The following is a 15,665-nucleotide window of genomic DNA, read 5'->3' as shown; positions in this document are numbered from 1 at the left end:
CATAACGTCATATCCGTTTCACGTCATGGATCCAGTTTAATACCGAGCTGACCCCGTTTGACCCTTGTAGTGCACGTTGTTGTTGTGACTGTGCAGTGCATGCCAGACGTGCATTCTCATAATTTCTCAGGTTCAACAACTGTCCTTGAACTTGACAACGTGTGTTTTATTCCGTGCCATAAACCAGCTTTTCGGCCAGCTTTTTCTCACGTAGTGTGAAGAGTTACAGCGTAGTTTGTGGCGTCACAAATATTATAAAGGAGGTTTTGGTTACTAGTAGTAGACTGCATGGCGCACCACGGTCACGGTCACAGTCACGGCTGTGGAGGCCACGGGCATGGAGGTAGGTCATTTAGGTTGCTCATGTTAACTTTTCTCATTTGCATTGCTCCATATACTGTTGACGCCAATGGGTCATTCAAATATGCTACCCCCTCTCCCCATGCACTTTTGCAAACTATGTCGTCATAATAATATATCATATTTTTGGCCTTTAAAGTACTGTGAATTGCCCTATGTTGTATGACAATGACATGACAGCCCAGAGATTGGAATATAGTACAACCTGTACTTGAACTTGAAGACTAATATGTTGTTGGGTACAGTACAATCTGTACTTGAACTTGAAGACTAACATGTTGTATGTCCTGTTGTTCCCCAGGTGATGACCATGACCATGATCATGACAGTCCAGAGATAGGTGTTCAGTACAACCTGTACTTGAAGATAGACAAGGACAGGGTGGAGTGTCTGAATGAAACAGTGGAGGGGTCGGGGAAACGAGGTCTTCAAACCCTGGAACGAACGACTGGACAAAAGTCAAGTACGTAACACATCTGATGGTTCTGTTACTTCAGATCTATGTATATATATGGTTTTGTGGTAAATTTGTCTGTGTTTGCTAAATGTGTTTTCAAAAATTGTTATTTCCATTGGCACATTACTCATTAGGGACAGGAAGTTAAAAGTAGTTGAAAGCTCCTGTGTGTGTGTGTGTGTGTGTGTGTGTGTACATGTGTGTGTGTGTGTGTGTGTGTGTACAGTGTGTGTGTGTGTGTGTGTGTGTGCATGTGTGTGTGCATGTGTGTACATTGTGTGTGTGTGTGTGTACATGTGTGTGTGTGTGTGTGTGCATGTATGTGTGCGTGTACATGTGTGTGTGTGTGTGTGTCTGTGTGTGTGTGTGTGTGTGTGTGTGTATGTACACGTGCGTGTGTGTGTGTGTTTGTGTGTGGATGCAGATGGATGGATGGCATACTTTAAAAAAATTAAAAAAAATTAAAATTAGCATTGACACCGGTATGGTCACATCCAACTGTGTTACTAACAGTAACCTTTTGTTGACAGTATGTGGACAGTGATGCAGATGAGGAACTACTTTTCAACATCCCGTAAGTCAGACGTCTATTATATCTTTTTGTCAGTTTGTAAATGCCAGGACATCTACAATGTTAAAGCCGGGGAAAGATAAGTAAGTGGTTAAAATGAACATTTGTTATATTTTACTCTCACACAAAATTTCTTTGTAATTTGCAACCTACAAGTGATGTGGAGTGCAGTGAAGAAAAATCTCTTCTCACTTGTTGATGTGTCAACTTCCATTGTGGACATGTTGAGTTTTATGCACTGACAATTGCCAGTTGTGTCATGATGTTGTACATGTAGGATAGAAATTTGTAAAATAGGTAGGTGTTTCTCAGTATTACTGGTATATAATAACAGTGTGCAGGGCTGGTAATACTGGGTGCATGTGCACCTTAGTGCACCCAAATTTGGAGCTGTGCACCCAGTTTTTTTTTCTGTGGGTGCACTGGACCCAAATGTTTTTGTAGGTATTTTTGTACATATCAAATGTATAATAGTATGCAGGATATTCTTGGCATACAAGTGTCAGAAAAAGAATAAATTCTTCGTTGTAAGTTAGCCCCCATTTCAGATTCAAGCTCATACCAGGAGCAGTAAGATCTGTAATAAGGTTTTGTTTTATATGGTGCACCTAATTTTTAAGGTTGAATTTCGAGCCCTGATGAGTATGGCACTTCTACCTCTTGTGTTTCCCCCAGGTTTACAGGACTGGTGAAGTTGAAAGGAGTGATCATAATAGGAGGGGAAGACGAGGAACACCCTGATCGTATGAAACTGTGAGGATTTTCAGTTATTATAGGTCTTTTGTTGCACTACAATTTAGTTACCTGTTCTTTCCTGTCTTTGGGAGGAATTCATTGTTACTACATGTGTATCAATTTGATGTAAGACATCCAAGTAAACCTTCATACCAGCCTAAGTGTTGACTAGTTCTGGAGCACATACCTGCATTTTAGGAAGTCTTGTTACTGTGAATGGCTTTAGGTCATGCCTGTCCTTGGTACTGAAGGCACTACGTACTTAACCACATTAACCCAGTAGGCTGAAAATAGATACTCATAGACAATTCAAGCTCTATTACTGGATAGGATACGGAGATTACTTCTGGATGTTTTGAGTAACATCTATAACTCTGGCATAACAAATGTTAACATGCAACCAGTTTTTCCAGTTCCTCATATGTAACGTGTAAGTGCTGACATTTGATGACGTCCACACGAGTATGAGTAGTGACTGTTGTTGTGTTTGTTTGTTTGTTTGCCAGGTTTAAAAACCGTAAACACATGACATTTGATGACGTCCACATGAGTATGAGTAGTGACTGTTGTTGTGTGTTTGTTTGCTAGGTATAAGAACCGTGAACACATGACGTTTGATGACGTCCACGTGGAGGCAGACCAGGAGTTTGAGCTCCAGCCCGACCCGGCCGGGGTGGTGGAGTATCACACCAAGTAGGCAATTCTATCACATTATTCGTAGAGTGGAACTCATTGCCACCAAGCACAGTTGGGGCATCATCACTAGAAATCTTGAAACAACTCCTGCAGTTAAATGTGCAAAGATTGAGTGTAACAAGTCATTGGGTGTGATATAGCTAGCTGCCCGCGTGCCACATGCTTGCGAAGCTGGTGTGTTACGCCAAAGGGCGGTTATACCGACTATACTGATAGTGATATTCCTTAAAATTAGGTTTTATGTAGTTCAATTTTGTGCAATGGCAAAGTAAGGTTTGCATTTGGTAGGTCTTGAGTTTGATCCTTGGCCGAGTCATACTTTCAAAATGGTGCTTTCTCTGCTTAGCACTCAGCATTTAGGAAAGAGAATTGAGTTAAACACACACATCACTAGACCTGCCCCCTGCTGTAGTGATTGCACAACTGTGTGGCCAAGGGGCCGCCCACTGCAACTGACTGTGAATGAATTTAGCATGTTAATAATATACAAGGATGTGTGTGTTTGTGTGTGTGTGTGTGTGTGTGTGTGGGACTCAATGCAGCAGGGTCTTCGCCAGTTCATTTTCGAGTTGGAGGAGAGACTCTGCCTAAGTCTAGTTTGTTCCATCGTCATTCCACACTAGTCAGCCTGAATGTAACATGTATTTTCTCCTTCCAGAGTGGTGAGATTCTCCAGTGTTCACCACCTTTCTATCTACTTCCCTGGGAACTTTGGAGCTGACAGCACCAGAGTGTACTACATCGGCCTACGGGGAGAGTATACAGAGGTATCCAGGGCCTTATGTATCTGTTTTGTCAGCCTCCAACAGGCCTTCCTTGTGGAAATAGGGTAATTGGCCAGGACAGTCAGTCGCAATAAGGTCAAAGTAAAAGTATAGTAACAGTAAATTTTCAACTACAACTACTGTCTATAACTACTCTCTATCAACAGGGGTGCCATAGTATACAGTGCGATTTTACTAGCACTGTATACTAGTAAAATTGCTATACTATTGTACCGTAAAATTGCCCTGTATACTCTGGCACCCCTGATCAAGCATAAGGCAGTGGATGATGCACTGTCCCGCTTTCTTCATAATGAGAGGGTGATTTTAGTATATAGAAACAGTCATTCAAAAGTCTTAAAATAAGGCCTTCTTACTGATGCGACTTATGTTCTCTCCCCACAGATGCAGAGACAAGAGGTGATGATAGTTAACTATGAACTTGCGCCGAACCCTGCAGATCACAAGACTGACGTGTTCGACCCTGCACAACACTCGGTATATTAGGTCAACAGAACCAACACTCAGATTATCATGAAAGTTCATCTGTGTTGGTAGTAATCATAGTAAAACATTGAACTTCATTCCAACACACAATTTACACAGATCAAATTTTCAATGACCACTGTCGCCTTCACGTCTTGTATCAGTAAAGTCTCGTGTGAATAAGTTCACGTGTTTGTAACCGTAACTCTCGCGAGATCACGTTGTGAAGTGATTAATTATCCTGATGAAGGCGACAGTGGTCGCTGAAAATTTGATCTCTGTGTAATTGTGTTGGAATACAGATCAACGTTTTACTAGAATCAACACTCCTGCTGCTGCTGTATTTATGTTTACCGAAGGGAAACACATTGTTTTTACTCAGTTTCTTCCTCCTCTTCTTCAGTAACCTCTGACCTGACAAATGACATGATTTGTTGACGTCTGTCGGAAAAGTGACCATGAAATGTTGGGAAGTTGGGAAGTTACATTATGAAACAATGTATATGTTTGTCAATTCAATACGTTAGACTCACTGGAACTTTTGACTAAATCACTCTGTCGTTAGATGTCTGAACAGTTTGATTGTTCCATAATGTTGGAAGAATGTAGCTTTTTAGAAGAAATGGATAGTTCTGCACTTGCCAAAGACCATGGCTCTCTGTTGTTGTCCTTTCCAGACGTCTGTCTTCAAGCTAACAATAGCAAAATGCCTTAAACATCAGATGTAACTGGGAGTGCAGAAACATTTATGTATGTGGCACTTTCTCATACAGAATAATATTTGCATCGACAGTTCTTTGTAATTTCATACAATGATTTTGCAACCACAATAAAAGAAATACAAATAAAAGACAAAGTCTCAAAGATCTTGTTAATGTTAAAGATATCTATCTGTGTGTATCAGAAGGGTACATTCTTTTCGTAATTACATCTTGACATGTCAAATAACAGGTTGTAGTAATATTTTGTAAGTCCTTGCATTTTACTGTAATCTGCATTTAGCCCTCTAGGACTAGCCTCTACCAGGCTTCAGAAGTGGCTGGAAAGAATAGAAATTGGCAAAATAGACAACATGCCAGGGGAGTTGGATTGCCAAAGGAGTATTTGCCGCCTCCCGAAGCTTCTGATGCTTGATAGTGGCTATCGGTACTTAAGGACATGAATATACAAATTAGATATTTATTGAAAAACATTTTCTGCTGATTCAGAATTGTAAAATTAGATTTCCCAGATGTGGTATTTGGAGTGTGTGGGGGGTAAATCTATCTATAGTTAATCCTGATCCTCGGATGCCTTTTTGGGGTTGATCGCCATGTCCTTGATATTGGGTACGAGTCTGTACTGTAGAAACAAAACCCTAAAATCCTAGATTTTTATCTGAATACATTTTCTGCTGAGCGAGATTTTGGGAGATTCCAAAATGCGGTACGAAGAGGATGAATCTGACTGTAGTTAATCTTCCTGATCCCCGGATGGCTTTTTCGGGTTGAGTGCCATGTCCTTGATGTCAGGTACAAGTCTGTGCAGCATTACACATTGTCACGTCAATTAACAGGTTGTAGTAGTATTTTTTAGAGTCTGGTATTTTAAACATTGTACCCTGCTTTTGCATCCAGGACTAGCCTTTATCAGGCTTTGGAAGTTGTTAGAGTAGAAATTGGCCAAATCGCTAATGGAGTACATTAGCCACCTCTCAAAGTTTCCTAAAGCCTGGCAGAGGCTACCAGTACATGTTTTTAAAGACAAATATATGCAAATCATATTTTTATTTTTAAGACATTTTCTGCTGCTGATTTGGTGACAGGAGTCCAAATCAAAAGTAAAATTATGTGTCCCGAATGTACTCCATCTATAGTTAGTCCTCCTGGTCCCCGGATGCCTTTCTCGGGTTGAGTGCCATGTCCTTGATGTCGGGTACGAGTCTGTGCAGCGTTGTGGACAGATTCTCGGCATCGTTGTCTCCGTCCTCGCCTGACTGCTGCTTCGCCTTCACACACCTGATCACCAGGTCTGCAAATAGTCAGGAGGTATGGTAAGCAATCATAATAAAAATAGATACTTCTTAAGTGTTACAATGCTAATTGCTGGATGTATGTATTGCTCCTCTCCTTGGTGCTGAATGGCTATCATGCTGCAAAACATGACAACTTCTGTCTTGGACTAGGTAACAATCTGTTACTGTATTTTGATATGGTAACACAGTGACTACATACATGGATTGCTCTATATTGACATTCTGGATTGTGGATGAAATTTCAATTGTCAATCTGCTGGGTTAGTGTTGTCAGCACCAAGGACAGACATGGCCACCAGATCTGTCAGCATGATATCAATACTGATATTGTAAGTAAATTATGATATAGAATTTAAGGGTTGCTGTTTTTCTATCCTCTCCTTGGTGCTGATTGGCTATCGTGCTATAAGACACAACTTGTGTCCACGTTTGGAATACTCAGTCTGGTAACATTTATTATGTTTACCGAAGGAAAACATTGTTTTTGCTCCATTTCTTCTTCTGTTCCAAACACTAACCTCTGACCTAGCCAATGGCCTCTTTTGTTGACGTCTGTCACCATAGTAACTGGTGTTGGGTTACATAATGTTGCAATTTTATAGTAGGCATTTAGACTCCTGTCACCATGTACATGTATGTGAATGTGTTTGAGTAAGAATTAACAAAGCAGATCATATCCGAAGGTAAACATTATGCATTTGCTTTGCAAAATTAATGTTACTTTTCTAGTTCTATAACTTCATCTCATCCCCTTGTGCTGACTGGCAAGTTTGCCCAGGCCTAGGGTACTGACTGGCTATCTTGATAACATTTTTATATTTCAGTCCATACCATGGTATGGATGAAATATATTGTGTTCTCTGATGTTTCTTCTTCTCCTCCTCCTGCCACACAGTCAGAGGGATTCAACTCCGCCATCATTCAGCCAAATGACTTGAAATTTGGCATGGAGGTAGAGTGGGCCAATACCCCCAGGCGTTTTTTTCATTTTTTTGATACATGCCTTTGAAAAATTTTTATGAAGGTTTTTTGGGGCATTTTTTGCCAAAAAATGGATTTTTGGATCCTGAGCCCTGGTTTTACAACCAAATGATCTGAAATTTGGTATAAGGGTACCTTGAACATGTGTCTACAGAACAGCAGTCACATATTTGGCATACACCACTTTCAAATGACTCATTTGGGGGACTTTAATGGCTATTTTCAGCAAAAAAAGGGCCAAAAGTGCTATACCCGTTCCATGTTCTATCTAAAGAATGGCACGTTCTATCTGCCGTTGGCCATGGAACACGTGTTCCATTGCGGGTTACCTGAGGTCACATTGCACGTAAGTCATGCGAAATGACCCACACATCTGCCTAAGACCTTCAAAATGTATCAAATCTCATCATTGTTTATATAATAGATATAATAGTATTTGCATACCTGTAAGAAGATTAGTAAAGCTTTCGAGATTCAATGTGCTTGTTCTTGCATCTTTGTTCTCAATTAGAGATTTTCTAATTTATGACAATTAATTTTGTACCATGCAATTATGTATAATGTATCTGACAATTTTGGGATCGAATGTGACTGTGCACTTATAATTAAACGAGGGGAATTGATTGTGATGTGACATTATATTGAACCGAAAATCATCGATTACGATGTAAAGACCAGGTTCATTTTGCATTGATTAGAAAAAAAAAATTACATAGCTACTATACAATTCATTTATTTGAGAATCTTTGCCAGTTTTACACTGGGGTAAGTTTGGAATAGTCCACTTTTGCGTGGGAGGGAGATGGACTGAAATATGATGTATTTGCTCCCAAGCAAATGTCGGCCTCTCTAGTTATTTTCAAGTTTGTCTACTGGTAGTTCTTGGAATGGTTCTGTTGAGTTAGAGGTGTACAAGCTCTCAGTGACCAGGCCTAATCAGCCAGACAGGCTGCTCTCCATCCATGTCAGGGACAGCCGCAGCAGTATACTCAAAGACTGGATACTACTACTACCCTTACCCTAGAAGTTGGTGAGTTTTCCATGCTGCTCTGAGGACAGGTAAAGTACGGCCCAGTCCCAAACACAGTAATATCGAAGGTATGATATAAAAAAACAGCATTGTACTCTGAGAGACAAGAGTACAATACCTCGCTGCTTACCCTGGAAGTTGGTGAGTTTTTGGTGCTGCTTTGCAGACAGATAAAGTACGGCCCAGTCCGGCACACTGTTATCAAAGGTTATCATAGCACAGGTATGATATACAAAACAGTATTGTACTCTGAGAAACAAGAGTACAATTCCTCGCTGCTTACCCTGGAAGTTGGTGAGTTTTCCGTGCTGCTCTGTGGGCAGGTGCTGCACCAAGGACAGACATGGCCACCAGATGTGCAAAGCTGCCCAGCTACATGTATCTTGGTAACATTTTTCAAATTTTCATACCAAGTTTGTCTATTGGTAGTTCTGCGAATGGAAATGGTTCTCTTGCGTCAGAGGTGTACATGTATGACCACAAGCTCTCAGGGAGGAGGCCCAATCAGGGCCTGACAGAAAAAGATGATGTCTATCCTTACCCTGGAAGTTGGTGAGTTTACCATGCTGCTCTGTGGACAGGTAAAGTACGGCCCAGTCCCAAACACAGTAATATCGAAGGTATGATATAAAAAAACAGCATTGTACTCTGAGAGACAAGAGTACAATACCTCGCTGCTTACCCTGGAAGTTGGTGAGTTTTCCGTGCTGCTCTGCAGACAGATGCTGCTGCAGGTGGGAGATGACCAGCGGAACACACCTGCCAGGTGCGTGCACCATGGCATGAGACACCTGCGGAACAGCAGACATTTCTACTGATGTATTTGTGTTCATAAATTTTCACTGGCTGAAAATATCATTCGTAAATACTGTAGTTTTATCAGGTTGGCAAGACGCTGATTGAAAAAACTCTTTTCACACAACCAAGTCTTTTATTCAGGGAATGCTGCATCTGTAGCAGCGACACCTGTGCTGCAGTGCAATGTGAATCAGTCAGAATTGCCCTGAGGAAGGTGACAGACGGTCACCAAAACGTCGGCTGAATAAAAGACTTGGTTGTGTAAAAAGAGTCTCTTCAAACACTGAAAATATCATTCTCAGAACATCTTGGCATGACACACCAGATTCACGGGCACGTGGCACGGCTACAGATAGCTATATCACCAGGGCTCGAAATCAAAGGTGGTCCGATTGCCACTGACCAGTAAAATTTAGGCCAGAACAACTAAAAAGACACTTTGGGACATTTCTGGGACAGTAGGAAAATAATCAACATTCAGATCTCGAATGTCATACATAAAAATTACTTGGTGTTGCCTACGTAATCTATGAGCATACATATAGAATACAACACGGGGTATTCCGTATCGCCCGAGGTATCGGCCCGACTCGCGGGAGGGCCGGGACCGAGGGCGATGCGGAATACACCGTGTTGTATTTTATTTATGTCATACCCACCCAAGAAAACACGCCTTTGAATGCAAGATGAGCAGAAAGTTGGTGTCCCTAAACCCAAAAAGTGCAACAACATCAATTCCAACGTCCGAATTTTGCATTCGAATTTTTGAAAGCGTTGCACGCGGTTAGGGTGAAACGCGTTCGAATCGTTCTATGTAACATTTGGAAGCCCCGGGCCGTACCGCTAGTTATCACACGGGCCGGAACACCCGTATCGAACGTAATCGCGGCCCAGGTAGGACATAAAATGTAGTACGAACCTGCTGGAACAAGAGGAGCACGGCCAGATGTAACACTGTGGCAGGCTCTTCTTCCCTCCCCAGCTCCTCACTCAGGGACTGACGGTGGTTAAACACCAGCTGTCTGCAAGGTGGAAATGTGACATAGGTCATATACAGGTGCAAACTACTTCAACCAATTGCACGGCAATATTACACAGGTTTTTAACAGTAAAAGACACAACTCTATTTTGGACTTGCTTCCAATTAGTTATTCATACATCTTGTATTCATACATCCTTTTGTACACAATTTTCTGTTAATTTCAGAAAATGCAGTATGTTCACTTTCTGTTATGTAGCTTACCAAATTACCAATTTTCCCTGTTTTTTCTTGGACCTCTTGGAATTTAACAAAGTATCATATCAGGGTAGAATGATGTTTTGAAGATTAAATGTATAAGTAAATTACAAATGCAACATATGCCAGTGTATCTAATTTTTTTTTCACTTTCTTTTCTTTAGCTTGAGCAAAATTATACACTCAGTCACTCTAATGCTGTTACTAAATCAGTAACAAATTTTCATACCTTTCTTTCTTCTTGTCAGCTTTCTTCAGCATCACCTGCATCTCTCCTGCTACAGTCTCCAGGGCTGAGAGGAACTCATCTACTTGCTGTACAGAAAGATGTGCATTTGTAAACGTTGATGTAGACATCGGAAAATACTGAAAGTTTTTTCTTATAAACCTGCCTTTCTGCTGCAATCTCTTAGTGTCACTGACGAAAGGTAGTGGATTTTACGCCTGAATACATTGTATATCCAAAATAAAATCATATCCAGTTGCTTGAGTAACTGCTTTTGGGCATTCTTTTTTATCAGTTGCTTGTCAAAATCAGGTACAGTATCAGTAGTACTATATACTGTGGGTTATAAGATACCAGCCTGAGATAGAAACCTCCTAAATTTGCATATTATGCACAGAATAGACATCATCTTAAAGCAAGTATCTCACCTTTCCTGCTAGTGACGTGTGTAGTTTGGTCATTGGTTCTTTAATGTGCTCTGGTAGATTTGAGATGAGTTTAAAGCGCATCTGTGGGCAGACAAAGAACAGGAAAAAAAAATCAATATTTGAAAGCATTGAAAGTGATGGGTGAGAAAAATTCAGGAATTACATGTATTTAAGGCCACATCAATTTTATTTCTTGGCTAACGGATTTTTCTAGAAAAATAATGGAGCGGGCGAGCGAAAAAGATAAAAATAAAAACAGGCAGAGGCATCCTATTATGGCCCAAAATGGTACGATAGGAGCCATGAAGTCAACACACCAGGCTGGTTCAAAATTTAAACAATGATCCCACTGCATTGAAAGATGGAATAACTGTAACAACTAGGAAGAAAAGGACTGTTTGAAATATGGACATTTTGCAGTTGATTCTGAATTTTTTTTTTTTTGCAAATCAGAAAAAATATGAAGCGGGCGAATCCGTTAACCAAGAAATTAAATTGGTGTGGCATAAGGAAAAAATGCCAGGGCTCATGCACATAATTACATGATTGTACACACTGTTGTACTGCTCGTAATTGGAGCATTGTCAGTATAAGACCTTTTTTGTTGCCAATGTTTAGTTCATTTGGGTTTTTTTTGTTCCGATGACTTATCACTCCTATGTTTGATCATTACTGCTTTACACATGTATGTCATATAGTCTCTAAGCTTGTACTGTATTCTTTGAAATTGAAATTAAAAAATAGAAATTGAAATTGATATTAGAAATTGGCCCTCCTAATTTTGAGCTGAACAGACTATCCACATGCACCCAAGATGAATAAATCAATCAATCAATAAACTTGTTCACTTTTTGCACAGTGTTACAAAAAAATATACTCAGATTAAATAATGTAGTAACTTGTCACCTCACAATGTTTTCGATATAGTTCAAAACTTCATTTACTGTATGGGTAGATTCTCGTCATTGATAGATCACCAACTTGTCTTGTTTGTATTTATCTCCTTATCCATCTCGTAATTATGCATGTATCTCGTCAATGTGTTTTATACTCGTACGTTTTTGAGTGGCGTCGTGTGGTGTAGTTGTGGCGTCGTGTGGTGTAGTGGTACATCACTGGACTACGAAGCGGGGAGACCCGGGTTCGATTCCGGTTCGTACCCGAACAAGTCCGAATATGCGCCCCGACGTTGTACCCTTGGGAAAGGTACTTTACACGACTTTCCTCACTTTACTCAGGTGAAAATGAGTACCTAGCTTTGGCTAGGGACGTCCCTCGGATAGGACGTAAAATGGAGGTCCCGTGTTTGGGAGAGTCACACCCCACGCACGTTAAAGAACCCACCGCACTTATCGAAAAGAGTAGGGCACCTTCCCGGTGTGAGTGGTTCAAACCTTACAGCCTGGTCTCGGGGTTGACATCTTTGAAAAGGTGGTAGTCACCTGTTATGTCAATCCTTCCACAAACGTGGTAAATCTTCATAAATAAATAAATAAATAGAAGGTGTTATATATTAAGCAACTTTTGCTTCCTGCACAATACTCAATAAATATATGTGAATAAAATAAAATAAAATAAAATAACTTGTCACCTCTATGGTAATAGCTTTGGGATCGTTCACAGACATCATTTGCTCGGAGGCCACAAAGTTGACCAGCATGTTGGTGACGTCTGTACACAGAGTCTTCAGGAGATGCTTGGCCAGCTGGCTCTGGGCCTCTTCTGCAACATACAGAATACAGATTATGGGGTCGTGTGGCGTAGCGGTAGCGTCTTCGGCCCAGACTCGAGAGGGCGCGGGTTCGAATCCTGCCCGATGCCACTGAACTTGTGCCCTTAGGAAAGGCACTTTACACGACTTTCCTCACTTCACTTAGGTGTAAATGAGTACCTAGCTTCGGCTAGGGACGTTAAATGGAGGTCCTGTGTTTGGGGATGGTGGTTACATCATCACGAGAACGGAGGCGAACCCCGTCTTGTATTAAGCTAACGAAAGGGTCTCTCGTAAGCTCGTAAGGGGCAGTATAACCCCGACCAATACGGTTGACCGATGATGATGACTCACCTTCGAACAGCTTGAGGCCCTTCTCGAACAGTTTTATGTTGGTCCAGAGGCCGGTGACTTTCTCCTGCAGGTCTCTGTGGGTCTCCTTCCTGGAGGTACCACTGCCACCACCGGTGGAGGCCAGAAACACCGACTTGGCAACCTCCTGGTAACTTTTAGTCAACGGTCTGTGGACAGAAACAATGAACACATGTTGAGTAAATGTAATGACCTTTAGCATATATACACTAAAGATATATATCTAGAACAGGAATGCTGACTCTGGAGAAAACCAGTGAGTGAGTGAGTGGGTGAGTGAGTGAGTGTGTGTGTGTGAGTGAGTGTGTGAGAGAGTGAGTGAGTGAGTGAGTGAGTGAGAGTGAGTGAGTGAGTGAGTGCGTGAGTGAGTGAGTGAGTGAGTGATATATACACTGCCACCAGGGACACTGACTTAGCCACCTCCTAGAAACTTTTAGTGAACGGTCGGTGGACAGAAACAATGAACACAAAAGTATATATATTATGTTTAGTATCCAGAAATCTAGAGAAAACAGAATACACTGTACATCCAAGACAATTAAAACTTTTATCATTTTCCACTGTCCTGTGTAGGTTATAGAACAAATTTCTGTAAAAAAAACTGATCGTTTTGAAAAATTGTACAACACCATAGTTAACATTCATGTCTTGCTATCTTATGGTTGCTTTTGAATCTCCTATTTCTAATTTTAAACCAAAGTTCATTAAGTTCTTTTCGTTGATTTTCGTGTTTTTGACCTTTGAACGGCTAGGACTTTGAGTATAGGACTATGACTCTGTTTTGACGCTTCAAACTTTAATGTTTACTGTATGCTGTCCACTCTTGTCTTACTGTATGTAACAATGTCTTTGGAAAACAGCTAATGTAAGATGAATGGGGCTACCCAGCCGTCTTATGATGAAATAAATAAATAAAGTTGATGCAAATACTGTACTTATATATAATTACCTGTGCAAGTCTTCTGCCAGCTCTGTGACAAACCCATCATCACAGTCTGGGAGTTTCTTACGGAGTACTTCTTCTATTTCCTAAGTAAGGATGAAAAGAATGAAAAAATGGAAACATGTGCACACGTTAGGCTACAGAGCCATTCCCACTGAACCCATAACCAAAAAGGGCTCTTTTGCATTCAGAAAGTTTGGCAACAATATTATTACAGTTAGTAATGTTCATACTTCCTACCTCTATAGTCATGAATGGCAGCTCCTGTTTCCTGCCGTGGCCCCCTGATGATGATGATTTGGTTGCTGCCTCCTCCTCCTCAGCCTCTCTCCTCTTCTGCTTCTTACTCTTCCCTTTGGTCTTCACCTCCCTGGACCCATACCCAGACCCTCCACCCGTACTCGTCTTACCCTCTGGTACACAAACAAACAAACAAACAAATATAGTAGGTCAACATGGAGCCGTACCCAGACCCTCCACCCATACTTGTCTTACCCTCTGGTGCATAAACAAACAAACAAATAAACAAACAAATAAACATATAGCAGATCAACATGGAGCCGTAACCAGACCCTCCGCCGCTGCTCGTCTTACCCTCTGGTAAACAAACAAACAGACAAACAAACACAGCAAGTCAACAGGAGTTGTAGTTGAACAGATGTAATTTCATACACAGTTAATGTCAGATAGAAATCATCCAACATCAGTGGAACTGCCTGGGTGGCCTTGTGTTGCTGTCGCAATTCCAAATAAAAATAAAATAAAAATAAGTACTAGGCATGCTTATAGTCAAGGTGGTCTCATGGTTATTAACCATGAGACCACCTTGACTATAAGTAAGTGTTACAAAATGTATGTCCTCGGGAAAGGCACTTGGTTTGTTGAAAATGAGAAGGACGAAACATTGCAGTCTGGTTTCCAAGCTGATATCTTGAAAAGGGATTGTCCTGTTATATAATGTCCGACTCAATCATTCCACAAATGTGGTAACATTCGTAAATTAATGAAATAAATAAATGTAAATTAATAAAATAAATAAATGGATTGAGCCTGTAAAACCTCACCTCCAGCCTTTTTCCTGCGTTCGTCCCTCTTGCCCCCCTTCCCTCCCGCGGTGTCCTCAGGTGTCGGCAGGTCTGGTGCTGCAGCGGGCTTCCTGCTGCTGTCTTCTACAAATATCAGCATTGTGGACGATTTGGAGTCCTGAGAGGGGACAACAACAAAAAAAATAGAAAAAACAAAAGCAAATGTATAATGCAAAAAAGCAGTTATTTAAGCAACTGGACTATGATTTTGGAAACGGTCAGACGTTTCAGCTAGTATCCACTAGCTTTCGTCAGTGACTGGGAGACCAGAGGAGAAATGCAGGTTTACTTGTCTGACTTTTGTTCCCTTTTTGATTTCCAAAAAATTGTCTTCACTTTATTTGCATATCAATCAATAGTTTGTGCTCATAAACCTACATTTCCCCTCTGGTCTCTCAGTCACTGACGAAAGCTAGTGGATACTAGCTGAAACGTCTGACCATTTCCAAAATCATATCCAGTTGCTTCTAGTAACTGCTTTTTGGCAAATGCACAATGTTTACCTTCACATGATCTAGCTTTAAACTACATGTAACTATTGCTCTGATATTGTTACTCATATTATACATTTTATCATGATGATGATACATTTGTACAATGTACATTAATATTGTGGATGATTTGGAGTCCTGGGAGGGGAAAACAACTTGAAGTTATATAATGACAATGAACTTTATTGCATTCTTGCAAAACATGGGCTTAATGAATGAATTTAGATTACTAATTTAAAAGTAGAAGGGTACGAAGATTATGATAATCTACATATATCTG

General features: G+C 40.8%; 2 protein-coding genes across 2 annotated transcripts in view; one reads left to right on the top strand and one right to left on the bottom strand.

Annotated features, from left to right (window-relative positions):
• Window positions 1-41: 41 nt before the first annotated feature.
• LOC109465384 (PITH domain-containing protein GA19395-like) lies at window positions 42-4,184 on the top strand. The gene is given in 8 exon segments (XM_019762605.1): window positions 42-343; window positions 695-780; window positions 782-823; window positions 1,348-1,391; window positions 2,064-2,141; window positions 2,712-2,816; window positions 3,478-3,586; window positions 3,989-4,184. Coding segments are annotated over 8 exon segments (621 nt in total). The 5' UTR covers window positions 42-288; the 3' UTR covers window positions 4,091-4,184.
• Window positions 4,185-4,281: 97 nt separating this feature from the next.
• The window catches only part of LOC109465171 (E3 UFM1-protein ligase 1-like), a 24,649-nt gene continuing 13,265 nt past the window's right edge, over window positions 4,282-15,665 (bottom strand). The window contains exons 10-19 of the mRNA XM_019762317.1: window positions 14,874-15,012; window positions 14,050-14,222; window positions 13,816-13,895; window positions 12,849-13,015; window positions 12,375-12,505; window positions 10,784-10,864; window positions 10,359-10,444; window positions 9,812-9,914; window positions 8,777-8,885; window positions 4,282-6,079 (exon numbers count right to left, since the gene is read on the bottom strand). Of these exons, the coding sequence (XP_019617876.1) occupies window positions 5,925-6,079; window positions 8,777-8,885; window positions 9,812-9,914; window positions 10,359-10,444; window positions 10,784-10,864; window positions 12,375-12,505; window positions 12,849-13,015; window positions 13,816-13,895; window positions 14,050-14,222; window positions 14,874-15,012 (1,224 nt within the window). The 3' untranslated portion in view covers window positions 4,282-5,924. The remainder of the gene's footprint in view (window positions 6,080-8,776; window positions 8,886-9,811; window positions 9,915-10,358; window positions 10,445-10,783; window positions 10,865-12,374; window positions 12,506-12,848; window positions 13,016-13,815; window positions 13,896-14,049; window positions 14,223-14,873; window positions 15,013-15,665) is intronic.

This window comes from Branchiostoma belcheri, unplaced genomic scaffold (genome assembly GCF_001625305.1).
Source record: "Branchiostoma belcheri isolate BF01 breed outbred unplaced genomic scaffold, Haploidv18h27 scaffold15, whole genome shotgun sequence".
Lineage (NCBI taxonomy): Eukaryota > Metazoa > Chordata > Leptocardii > Amphioxiformes > Branchiostomatidae > Branchiostoma > Branchiostoma belcheri.
Note: the sequence above shows the minus strand (reverse complement) of the source record. Positions and strands in the feature narration are given on the sequence as shown.